The following is a 12,912-nucleotide window of genomic DNA, read 5'->3' as shown; positions in this document are numbered from 1 at the left end:
TTTGCAATTTCATCCCACGTGTCCGCGGGGCCTCAGAAGTGTGTGTGGGATTCATCACAGGCAAGAGGGGCGAGGGGAAGGACACCAAGGGGAGGAGATGCCGGAGGGAGGACCGAGCGCAGGGGATGCAGGAGGGAGGGAGGAACAAAGGCGACTGATAGGCGAAGCCCCCGGACCTGATGCGCGCACCCGATGCGCGGTGGGGCGGGACGCGCGGAGCCCCCCGCGGGTACGCGCGGCAGATGCACGCGCCGGGGGTCCCGCCCCGCCGCCCCCTCCCCGCCGCCAGGCGCGCGCGGCATTGTGGGAGTTGTGGTCCTCGGGGTGGCGGAGCGCAGCGCGGGCGGCACCGGCTCGGCGGGGCTCGCGGCTCCGGCCGGGCGGCGGCTGCGGGCGCGGCAGGGGGCGGCCGCGTCCCTGGGGCAGTGGCGTCGCCCGGTTCCCCGCAGCCGCCCGCGCAGGTAAGCGGGGTCTCCAGGGCTGCGGGGCAGAGGAGGACGATGCTAAGGGCGCCCGCGCCTGCATCCCGGGCCGGCCCAGGGCCCGCGGTCGCCTAGCACCGGCTGCGTGCTGAGTGCCTCTCGGGCTGGACCGCGCAGCGCAGCATCACCCCCACCTTTTCTCCTCCCCCTCTTTCTCTCTTTCCAGCTTTCTCCTTTGCCTTTTCCCCTGATCCCCCATCCTCCTCAGCATCACCCACTTTGACCCACCTCCCTGTCCCGAGAATTGTCACGCGCCCTAAACCTCCTTCCCACTTTTCCAGATAACCCTCACCTCACCATCTCTTCCCCTGACTACCTGCGTTAACGCATCTTTCTGACCTCTCTCCTGTCGTACTCTCTTCGGGGCCTGTGACACTGGCGGGAGACCGTGAGGAGGAAGGTCCCTAGAGGGGAGGGCTTGTCTCCGGACAGTTCTCTGCGCCCCCTGGTAGAGAGGATAGCAAGCAACACAGCCACCCCCTATCCTCTCCTGTGGTGTGCTGCACCTTGCGCGCCCGGTGTGTGTGTGTGGGGGGGGGGGTTCGGGGTCGCCTGGCTTCACCTCAGGGTGACCCGGTCTCTTTGTCATCAGAAAGCCTCCTGAGCTGGTCATCTGATCCGGGTTAACTGGGTCAAGTGGAGACTGTCTCCCCAGGCATTCCTCACATCAGAAGTTATCTTTGATCGGACTTGAATTTGTCCTTTATTCCCCAGAGCCAGCTGATCTTTGAGATCTGAGGTGCGGGGCTGCATGATGCCCGTTCCTGGTGGGAACCGATCTGTGAAGAGAGCCAGAAGTGTGTGTGTCTACCTATTGTCCTGATGCCATACACTACCAAAACCAGAGTTTGTTCTCTTGTCACAAATCAGCTCTGGACTTGTGTGTCCCTCCCTGGGCGAAGGGGCCGCCAGCCTCCTGGAACTCAAGTGAGTGGCAGGTCCCAGCTCCTTCTCTTAGGTCTGGATTTGGTCATGTGGAGAGGTTAGATTCTCTCCTTGCTGAATGTTTACTGCTCTGTCTAAGGGAGGGCTCTTGTTTGCTTTGTCCTGAGCAAGCAAGGCTGTTCTGAGGAGGGGAAGGGCTGGCATTGGAAAGGTCTCCTATCCATCTGCTTTTGACATGAGCAGGTTGGTGAGAACTCGGTTTCTTGAGTCAGTTATTACCACCGACTGGGGCTCAGGACATCCGAGGAAACCTGGCTGATGAAAGCAGTTTTGGAGTTACAGTTTCCTCAGAGTCTATGACCACCAGGTGAGAGTCTCACATAGAATCTTGGGAACCCTGGGCTTTCTCAAAGAGCAGGTGCCAAAAAAGGCACCTTTCTGGGGCTTTTCCCCTTTTTCCTAAAGAGGAAACAGTCTGGGCTGATGGTATCACCCATGGAGGAGGGTGGGTGTTAAGCTTAACACCGGCTCAGCATCTCGAGAAGAAGCTGACTTCTCCTCTCCCTGTTCCTGTACTTTTCCTAGAAGCCTAAGAGTTCCATGAATATTCAGTGTGTGTGTTTTTGACTTCCTAAACATTATAGTCAAGTGATGCTTTATTCAGCCGACACCGGGATGGTGCCAGTAGGTGAGGCGTGAGCACCAGCAGTTTTCCTTGACTCCAGGAGTGGACATCATTCTGAGTCAGGTTGTTTCAGTTTTGCCTTCTGCTTGGGGTGGGAGCCTTGGGACGCCCTCCACCTTTGATTTGCCTGTTGATCACACATTGTGGATTTATTGTGACATTATCCCCAGCCAGCTGATAGATGAAAACACTGGACCTTTGAGAGTGGAAGTGCCCTGCAGAGGCAGGTGTGCACATCTATCTGGTCTAGCCTGTGTCTAGTTAGGGTGTGTAACTTCTCTGCTATGCTGCTGACTTCCAAGACCTGGCTGGTCCAGGCGATGGGGGACATGTCTTGTTCTTGTCTCCTTTCTCTCCAAGGAGAGGAGGGAGGAGCACTGAAGTGCTCCCAGTGGTGCTCCCCCAGGTGATGGAGTACTTTCAGGAGAACATAGACCTGACTGTTTGCACCACTTTGGGAAATGGAGCATTGTAGAGAAACTGGGGGACGCTCTTAGAGGGCACAATCAGGCTTGCATCGTGTTTACAGTAATTTGGGATCCACGTCCCAAAGCAGGATGGCTGGCAAAGCAACGCCAACTGCTCTCAGAGGTGAGAAACTGAATCAGGGGCTTGGAAGGCTTTCCCTTCCATAACCCTGTGGGCCAAGGCCACTAGGTCACCTCGCAGCTGAGTGGCAGAAAGAGCCCTGCCCCTGCCACAGAGGTCACTTCAGGGCACTCGCTTGCTTTTCTGACAATGATATTAGCCCAACTTACAGATTGCTTGGGAAGAGGAGGGGGAATGTGATAGCCCTCTGCTGTTTGAGGCTGGATCTCCATCTTCCTGGAACTCTTAGGCCTTTTCTAGTCCATAACATTCACGTTGCTGCTCTCTGGTCTCCATCCCAGGTTTGGACGTCATGAAAACCCTTTCACGGTGACTGATTGCATTTGCTAATGGGACATAAGGCAGCGCCCTCCACCCCACTGCGGTGACTTTTCCTAGTGGGCCCAGTTGGCAGGCCTCACTGTTCATCAATGGAGCCCTTGGCAGGAACCGAGGGACAGTGGCAGCCATGCCTCCCCCTGCTGCCGCCGCTCCTTCTGCCTCCTGCTAACCTGCATGCCGTGGGTGCCCTGGAGATGCCCAGAGGACTGACCATCTGAGCCAGCTTGCCTCAAGCACTAAGTCCCTCAAAATGTGGCTGGAGTGGTTGGTGGCCTGGAGCTGGTCTCTGGATGGCCTGAGGGACTGCATTGCCACCGGTATCCAGTCCGTGCGGGACTGCGACGGCACAGCCGTCATCACCGTGGCCTGCCTGCTCGTCCTGTTTGTGTGGTACTGTTACCACGTGGGCCGCGAGCAGCCCCGCCCCCACGTGTCCGTCAACTCCCTCCTGCAGGGCGTGGATGCCAACGGGCTGCAGAATGGGTCCATGTACTGCCAGTCACCGGAGTGTGCGCGCTGCACACACCACGAAGGCCTCAACCAGAAGCTCTACCACAACCTGCAGGAATACGCCAAGCGGTACTCGTGGTCCGGCATGGGCCGCATCCACAAGGGCATCCGGGAGCAGGGCCGCTACCTCAGCAGCCAGCCCTCCATCCAGAAGCCCGAGGTCTTCTTCCTGCCTGACCTCCCCACGACGCCCTACTTCTCCCGGGACGCCCAGAAGCACGACGTGGAGCTATTGGAGCGGAACTTCCAGGCCATCCTCTGCGAGTTCGAGACTCTCTACAAAGCCTTCTCTAACTGCAGCCTCCCTCAAGGGTGGAAAGTGAACAGCACCCCCAGTGGGGAATGGTTCACCTTTGACTTTGTCAGCCAGGGCGTTTGTGTCCCCAGGAACTGCAGGAAGTGCCCGCGGACTTACCGCTTGCTCGGCAGCCTCCGGACCTGTATTGGGAACAATGTTTTCGGGAACGCCTGCATCTCAGTGCTGAGTCCTGGGACTGTGATCACGGAGCACTATGGACCCACAAACATCCGCATCCGATGCCACCTAGGTATGTGGAGGGGCGGAGTCCCAGCATGCACAGTCACAGAAGCCTTGAGTTAAAAGGTGTCTTTGCCTCTTGGGTGCTTTGATCAAATACCGAAGGCATTCAGCTGGGTGCGGTGGCTGCTCACGCCTGCAGTCCAGACACTTAAGAGGCTGAGGCAGAAGGGTCAAGGCTTGAAGGGCTAGCCTGCACTATTTGTGTGTACTTGTGTGCATGCATGTGCTGAGGCCAGAGGTCAGCCTTGAGTACTGTTCCTCGGGAGCTGGCTACTGTGTTTTGATAGACTTTCAGTGGGACCTGGCGCTCACTGGTTAGGTTTAACTAGCTGATCTCAAGCCCAGTGGGCCTCTATCTCTCTGTCACTGACTCCCTAGCCCTGTGACCACAGTGTGTGCTGCAGTGGCTAGCCGGTTCACATGCCAGATCTTCAAGTCAGGTTCTCGTGGTTGTATGAAAAGCACTTTACAACACTGAGCCATATCCCCAACCCTAGGAAATTTTTTTTTTTTTTTTGGCCAGGCAGTGGTGGCCCACGCCGTTAATCCCAGCACTTGGGAGGCAGAGGCAGGCGGATTTCTGAGTTTGAGGCCAGCCTGGTCTACAGAGTGAGTTCCAGGACAGTCAGGGCTACACAGAGAAACCCTGTCTCGAAAAAAACAAAAAAAACAAAAAACAAAAGAACGTTTTCTTGGGGGTGGTCTGTAAGTAAGGGTTAGAGCAGAATGTGAACCTTGTTTTTCTTTGTATCCTCTCAAACTTTGGTTCATTCTCCTATGGTTTTGGAGATGGAGCCTGGACATCATGCATACTCTCTGCCATAGGACCTCACACCAACCTAACCCTAGCCTCTGGCAGGAGGAGGGGGAAGTGATAACAGTGTTCTTAGTCTTTCCTGTCCATTAACACGAGCTGCTGGCCATGTGTGGCTGCCTAGGGCTTGAGCTGTGGTCAGTACAACAGCTGACCTAAAGCACTTGACTTAAGTTTGTATATCCAGGTATGTCTGGTGGTTGCTGTACTCTGTGGTGGCTGACACAGACCCCACGGGGCTTCTGGTAATGACCGAGGTCCCTGATGCTAACCAGGAAGCTGAGAGATATTTAAACTTTCTGAGTCACATGGATAAATGGTGCCCAGGATTCTGGTCCCTCTATTCAAACCTCAGGAGTCTTGCGCACTGTGTGCGTGGTATGGAGATTGAGTCTCAAGTTGAGCTGCCTCGATACCTAGCCTAGCTGTGAGCCAGCTGTGCTACACTGAGCAGGCTGCCCCCTGACCACCTCCTACCGCCTGGCCCCTCTCTGAGCTTCCATTTCCCCAATAGAAAGTGAGGCCAGAGATCCGGTGGCAGAAGCTCTCCCTTGGGTGTGTCTCAGAGTGGTCACCAGAGCTATGAGCAAGGAAGCAGACTTTCACAAGTGCATGGCACCTTCTTCCTGGTGAAGAAAGCTAGCGACAGGGGCCATGCACGGCCTCACTGGAGAATGCGCCGGAGCACAGCATGCTGAGCTAGGCGGCAGCTGTAAGAGGCGGCGCTGGATGGCTTCAGAAGGTGGGGGAAGCAGAGGATGAGTGTCCTGTGCAGGCTGTGGTGGGGTTCCCTAGTGTGTTTTGCAGGGAGCCTGTGCCAGTTGCTAAGCCCCCCACCCCCTCTCTGCCCAGCAGTTCTGCTCCCTCTGCTTTCTGGGTGAGGAGACGTGGGTGCTGAGAAGCAACCATGTCAGAGGGTGGTGGCTGCTGCAGAGGGGTTATGACAGGCAGGCAGGACAGGGTGGAAGCTCAGAGCTGGAGTCTATATCCGTGGGTAGCTGGGGGCCCTGGGCAGGGTCTGAGTTTCCATTGCCTCTCTGCAAAATGGACTCCCAGCACCGGTGCTGTGGAGAAGTTTGGGGACATGACTCACTAAGTGGACATCTGGCATAGTGCCTGACAGTCTCGCCCTGAGTGTGTCAGTGACTCTCACGACTACACGATGCTGTGTAAGGCACAAGCTCTGCCCCAGGAAACAGTGGAACCGAGGATCTAGAGGCTAGCAGGTCTGGAATCAGTCCCTCACCCATCCTCCAGGGTCAGGCCTTGGAGCCTAAGTAAGTGTGCATGCGGAGTTCTTGGCAGGTGGAGGCCATCACTACTACCAGGGAGACTCTGATCCACATGATGGCTTTGGTTAATAAAACTCTGGTTGTAAACAGAGCTGGAGGGATCAGGTAGGACAGACCAGGCGGGAGCCAACGCCGACTCAGGCCAGGCTGCAGCTCTGGGGCTGGCTGTTGGCAATGGGAGTAAAGATGTTCTTTTGAAAGGTGTTGCTTTGTGGGAGCTTTTGATTTACACGGCACTGGGATGAACCCGAGTCTCCCGCATGCTGGGCGAGCACCGAAGCACTGAACTGCAGCCTCAGCTACCGTGCTGTTCAAAGGCTTTGGGATGCGGAGGAGGGGAAGGCCTTGGAGTTGATGTGGTAGTGATCCAGGTTGTTGAGTAGGCAGGCTCTGGGAGCAGGACGTCTGGGCTTGGACTACAGTGTTCATATTGGATGTGCACATGCCATATATGACGCCTGTTCGTGCTTGTACACACCCTGTACACACCCTGTAGTCTTGATCATGCCCTCAGGCCATCTAGTAACTTGAAGGAACCAGCCACCTCTAGAAGGTAATTTGATGATGCCATTCCACAATGGAGGGGAAGGAAAACACCCAGAACATTTCTCTGCTCAGAGTTGGGGAGGGAAGCATCAGGCTTTGGAGCCTTTGCACTTGGGGTCTCAGCAGAGCCCTTCAATGGGTCTCTGATGCCCCTTGGATGCAGCAGAAAATTGTCCTTTAAAAAACAAACAAACAAACAAACAAACAAAAGCCGGGCGTGGTAGACCATGCCTTTAATCCCAGCACTTGGGAGGCAGAGGCAGGCAGATTTCTGAGTTCGAGGCCAGCCTGGTCTACAGAGTGAGTTCCAGGACAGTCAGGGCTACACAGAGAAACCCTGTCTCAAAAAACAAACACAAACAAACAAACAAACAAAACCCTGCAAAAACCTTTCCATGGATGAAGCCGGTTTTGAACTCAGCATCCCTGGATTTCCATGGGTCCCAGGTATCAAGAGTTTTTGACATCATGAGAACCTCCAGCTATTAACGTAAGCAAATGGGTCTAGGACACAAACCAGATGGAACCAGCAAAGGAATTTTGTTAAGGACCTTGGTGGCAGCCAACCCAGCCTTACCAGTCCCCTGTCCCTAAAAAGACTGACCTGTCTGTTGGGCTGTGGGGACAGTCCCATGTGGTGGTGGCTCTCGTTGAACAGAAAGGGGCTGGGGAGATGGCTCAGTGGGTGAGGTACTTGCCCTACAAGCCCTGGAGCCCACAGAGGAAGGACAGAATCACCTCGTGTTAAGTAGTCCTTAAGTGCTTGCTCACATGTGGCATCTGCACACCCCACACACTACTGACACAGAGTTTTAAGTTCAGAAAGAACAGAAACAGCTGCGTGGTGGTGCCTGTACTCAGGACACTCAGTTAGGAGAATTTGAGAGTTCAAGGCTAGCCTGGGCAACACAGTGAGACTCCCCCCACCCCACCCCATCCAGCCCCGCTGCACAAACAAAATAACGCCCAGAGATGTACTTCTCATGGCTCTGAGGCTGGAGATCCAAGGTGGAGAGCCCTGTGAGGCTGAGGCTGTGGCGGTTGCTAGGTGGGTGTCTTAGTCAGGGTTACTATTCCTGTGATGAGCAAAAAAGCAACTCTGGGAGGAAAGGGTTTATTTGGCTTACACTTCTACATTGCTATTCATCACTGAAAGAAGTCAGGACAGGAACTCAAGCAGGGCAGGAACCTGGAGGCAGGAGCTGATGCAGAGGCCATGGAGGTGTGCTGCTTACAGGCTTGCTCCTCATGGCTTGCTCAGCCTGCTTTCTTATAGAACCCAGGACCATCTGCCCAGGGATGGCCCCACCCTCAGTGTGCTGGCCCCATCCACAATGGTGCTACCACGTCAAGCCTTAATTAAGGGAATGTTCTACGCATGGATCTTAAGGAGGCATTTTCTCAAATGAGGCTCCCTCCCTTCAGATGACTCTAGCTAGTGTGTCAGGTTGACAGAAGTTGCCCAGCACAGTGGGAGTGGCACCCTCTATTTCCCAAGGATCCCTAGCACCATCACCTCAGGCTAATCTTAGTCTCAGGGTGGTCCCAGATGATGCACAGTGTGGACTCCAGGGGAGTGTGTGGAAGACTGAAGCTTGTGTGTGCTCCCCAGAGCAGCCCAGCTCCATCGTCTAGCAACCTTGAAACCTGGCCATCTTCACCCTCAATCTTGTGGTTTTTTTCCCAAGGTTTGAAGACTCCCAATGGCTGCGAGCTGGTGGTGGGGGGCGAGCCCCAGTGCTGGGCAGAAGGCCGATGCTTACTCTTTGATGACTCGTTCCTGCACACTGCGTTCCATGAAGGTAGGCGTGGCCTCCCCCGGAGCTTGCTCACCTGCTTGCCTTGTAGTTATTAGACATTTTAAAAAGAAAGTTTAGAGTACCAGACAAAATTTACCAGGAAGTCCCAAGGCTCCCGTGTCACCTTCCCATGTACAGTAGTGTCTCCACGTGGGTATTAAGGTGACAGTCAACGTCAGCCATCATGACCTAACGGCCATCATCACCAGGCTCACTCTCAGTGTCAGATGCTCTGTGGATTGGGAGAACAGCATCCAGATTGTGTCTACTCTGACAGTCTCACTAGCCTTCGTCCAGGTGGGCATGGTACAGGAGGAGCTGAGAGTTCTACATCTTCACCTGAATGACACTAGAAGAAGACTGGCTTCCAGGCAGCTAGGAGTAGGGTCTTAGAGCCCACTCTCACAGTGACACACCTACTCCAACAAGGCCACACCCACTCCCACAAGGCCACACCCACTCCAACAGGGCCACAGCTACTCCAACAAGGCCACACCTACTCCAATAAGGCCACATCTACTTCAACAAGGCCACACCTACTCCAACAGGGCCACATCTACTCCAACAAAGCCACACCTACTCCAACAGGGCCACACCTACTCCAACAGGGTCATATCTCCTCCAACAAGGCCACACCTACTCCAACAGGGCCACGCCTCCCCTAACAGCCACTCCCACTCCAACAAGGCCACACCCACTCCAGAAGGGCCACACCCACTCCAACAAGGCCACACCTACTCCAACAGGGCCACGCCTCCCCTAACAGCCACTCCCACTCCAACAAGGCCACACCCACTCCAGAAGGGCCACACCCACTCCAACAAGGCCACACCTTTAAATAGTGCCACTCCCTGGGCCAAGCATTTTCAAACCACCACAGTTTCCTTCACTTACCTTGCTCCAAGGCATGGGAGGCCTCATGAACATATGAACATTCACCCTATGGGAAGGGGTGGTCTTCCCATGCTCGCTGGCCCTACAGCTTAGGCCACATTGAGTTGTGCCAGGGTTAACCTGACCCCCTGACGCTCCTCCTCCCCAGGTTCCGCTGAGGATGGCCCACGGGTGGTCTTCATGGTAGACCTCTGGCACCCCAACGTGGCAGCTGCTGAACGTCAGGCCCTGGATTTCATCTTTGCTCCGGGACGATGAGGACATTGCCTAGGCTGGAGCCAGGCTGAGTGGATGGGTGGACTGTGGGATTGCCCACCCTGACTGTGCCCTGATCCATGCTGGAGGCATGAATGGCTTCCTGCCACTGTGGGGCGTCTTTCCTTTGGTGACTGGGAACTTCCTAGGTTTCTTTCCCCTTCCAGCTAATTGCTGGGACTTCTGGCCTACTAGTGTGTCCCTTTGGCTGTGACCAGAGGCTCTGTGCCTCTCCTGTCCGTGTCACTTTGCTACCTGGTGTCCTCTCCGTGTTCTGGAATAGAGTAACCAAATGGCTGTTTTGTCTAAATGTAATCATCCTAAATTTCTGTAGCTGTCTCAAGAGAGAGCAAAAACAAACAAACAAAAACAAAACAAACTCCCCAGACCAGAAGCCATTGAGCCAGACAGCTTGGCCTCTGATGCTGGGGTTCCAAGGACCCTTCACTGTCCCAGAGCAGGAAACAGCCTGCAGCCTGCCCTGCCTGTACATCTGGTTGGTTTCATTATGGGCTTACCAGACACCCTCGGGGTGGTGTGTAAGTCAGGGCCCAGGGCATCCGTCATTATTGCTGATAGACCCCAAAATCTATCAGAGCCCAGCTGGTGGCGACCTGGGCCTTTTCTTTAACCACAGCTTCCTCCAGAGCCGAAGGCTAGTGAGGGCTCTCAGGTCAGCCACAGAACAGGGATCCACTTAGCTCACTGCCTACTGCCGAGCCCGGCCTGACAGACGCTGCCGCTGTGGTTTCGAGTCCACAAGATTGGCAGGAAGCATGCTGGGCTGAATCTCTGCCACCGACCATGTGACCGTAGTGCCTGTCCATCATGCTTTGCAGTCTGTTACCTAAGGGTTGACATTGATTATATCTGTGTGCAAACCTTCACATGCTAGACTCAGAGACAGCCAAGGGTTATCGCCATGTCTTTCAACCCGATGACCGGAGCCCATGGGTGTGGTGTCACCAGAGACAGCTCCAGATTCCAGATCCACAGACATGGCACTGACTCTTCAGTCACCAGAGAAGACACACACACAGTTCTTTTCCCAAAGTGAAGGCCAGCCAGAGGCCCTGGGTCCAGCTGATGGGAAAGTGCAGTCAGCCAGGCACTCTCAGGGATATGCTGGGAGTGGTGGCCCTGTGGGCATGGTCCAGAGCAGGACAGAGTGGACAGCTTTTGGTATAAGTTTGATGTTAGGTCCAAATGCAAAACCAGTCACCTCTAGAAGGTAATTTGATGATGTCAGTCCACAATGGGGGTGGGGTGGGGGGAAGCACCCAGAACATTTCTCTGCTCAGAGTTGAGGATGGAAGCATCAGGCTTCGGAGTTTTTGCACTCAGGGTCTCAGCAGAGTCCCCTGAAGTGCATGATCCACACCTATCCTGACTGTCCCCACCACACACCAAGGACAGGGAGTAAATAAAGAGCTTTGCTGACAAGTGATGTGGTCAAGTAGCTTGTGAGAGAAGGCAGCGAGAACTGATGGGCTGGTGTGGGACTGTGGCTTTTGGTTCCTGAGTGGCATCCCAGAGATGGTTGAGGCCATGGTCAACAGTGGGTGAGGACAAATGGCTATCCTAACAGAGAGGAGCAGGATGTAGCTCAGAGTGGAGCACTGGCCTAGCGGGCCTGAGGTCCTGGGTTCCATGCCCACCAGGTACGGTATGGAAACATGGGTAGGATCAGGAAGCAGGTCTCTGTGATTTTAAGTCAGCTCAAATGTTAAAATGGACAATATTTGTATTGTAAGAAGAACAGCCTGGTAGTGGTGGCGCATGCCTTTAATCCCAGCAGAGGGAGGCAGAGGCAGGTGGATTTCTGAGTTCAAGGCCAGCCTGATCTACAGAGTGAGTTCCAGGACAGCCAGGGCTACACAGAGAAACCTTGTCTCAAAAAACAAACAAAAAAAGAATTACAAATTCTTACATTTTCCTGAAGAAAAAAATGTCTTCAGGAAAGGCGGACACAGGCTCAGCTCCTTGGAGTTCACTCCCCTGCCACTCACTACTGGAAAGCCATGTCCCCTCTCCTGGTCTCAGTTGGTTCCCTGCAGATAGGACCTGTCACAGAACAAACAAGTACTGGGCAGGTGTGGGTTCCCTCTGCATAGCAAAGCCACAGATCACCAAGAAGGGACGGAGGGACAGACTCCAGGGCCCCAGGCTGCTTGTGTTTGTTTGCAGTGCTGGGGATGAAACTTGGGGTCTTGCACATGCTAGCAATGAGCCAGCCTCACATAGAACCCTATCAGCTCACTGTAAGCCCATGGGTTTCAGGTCTGGCAAATCTCAACTTGAGGGCTGGACTCCTGACCCTGTCCATCCAACCAGTCTCCTGAATTTCCATCCTGTTAAGTCAGGGTTGGGTGCAGCACCCAAGTCCTTATGCTGGGACCACTGAGCAAGAGACAGCTAAGAAGCCCATTCTGGAACCACAGGAGGCTGGCCGGCCCCACTTGTGGAGTCTATCCACATCCTGATGCAGCCCTGCAGCCCTGCTTGAAGCCAGACCTGCCTGTTGATCGTTAGGCTCCATGGGCACTCCAGTCTGCACTGATTCCGGAGCCAAGTTTTAGTGGTGCTTTCTGTCCTGAGCCACCAGGGAGTCCCAACCCACTCAGTCTTGTCCTTGGCATGGGTCTCCTGCTTGCTTCATAAGCTTAGCCTGGCTTTTCCATCAGGCGGTATGATGTCAGCATTCCGAGGACGAGAGGGCCTGTGCGGGTACACACACACACACAAGCCCGTTAATGCGAGTAGGCTAGGGGCTGAGGCTTTCCTAAGGCTCCCCCACTCTGCTGCAGGCACCACTGCCTGCCGGCTTCCCCGACATTTACTCCTCAGCCGACTGCTGCTCACCAGATGTAAACACAGCAAACAGGGACAGAAATGAGGCCACGTAGAGCTGCTGACAGATGGCCGTGGACACACTCAAGCTGACTGCGGTGCTAGGTGGCAGGAGGTGTACATATGGGACCGGTCACTTCCCTACACATTCCCAGGTGACTTCTGGTCACCTCTCTCCTACCTCTCTCCCTAAACCCACTTTCCACATGGGAGCTGACCCCCAAGTTCATGGTGGGGGTTTTTCTTTGGTTTGCTGCATGGCTGGGGATGGAAGCCAGCGCTGCATGCATGCTGGGCAAACATTACTGTTGAGTTACACCCACTGATAGGAATCTGGGCAGCCAGTTTTTCATTCAGCTACCTCCTAGTCCCTTGCTAGCACATCCTAGGCCAGTGCTCTTCCACTGATCCTACCCCCCTTACAGCCCT

At 54.8% G+C, this 12,912-nt stretch overlaps 1 protein-coding gene across 4 annotated transcripts; it reads left to right on the top strand.

Annotated features, from left to right (window-relative positions):
• Window positions 1–372: 372 nt before the first annotated feature.
• Window positions 373–11,076, top strand: Asphd2 (aspartate beta-hydroxylase domain containing 2). 4 transcript variants are annotated; one of them, XM_029477022.1, is made up of 7 exons: window positions 373–461; window positions 1,197–1,409; window positions 1,611–1,734; window positions 2,012–2,115; window positions 2,943–4,040; window positions 8,374–8,487; window positions 9,527–11,076. In XM_029477022.1, exons 5-7 carry the CDS (start codon window positions 3,233–3,235, stop codon window positions 9,634–9,636), a joined length of 1,032 nt encoding a protein of 343 aa, XP_029332882.1. In that variant the 5' UTR covers window positions 373–461; window positions 1,197–1,409; window positions 1,611–1,734; window positions 2,012–2,115; window positions 2,943–3,232; the 3' UTR covers window positions 9,637–11,076. The 4 variants fall into 4 exon arrangements, with proteins under 4 accessions (XP_029332882.1, XP_029332881.1, XP_029332883.1 ...); XM_029477021.1 differs by lacking the exon at window positions 2,012–2,115; XM_029477023.1 differs by lacking the exons at window positions 1,611–1,734; window positions 2,012–2,115.
• The last annotated feature ends 1,836 nt before the right edge of the window (window positions 11,077–12,912 follow it).

Source organism: Mus caroli, unplaced genomic scaffold (genome assembly GCF_978045245.1).
Source record: "Mus caroli unplaced genomic scaffold, Mus_caroli_1 scaffold_4, whole genome shotgun sequence".
Lineage (NCBI taxonomy): Eukaryota > Metazoa > Chordata > Mammalia > Rodentia > Muridae > Mus > Mus caroli.
This window is presented reverse-complemented; position numbering and strand designations above follow the sequence as displayed.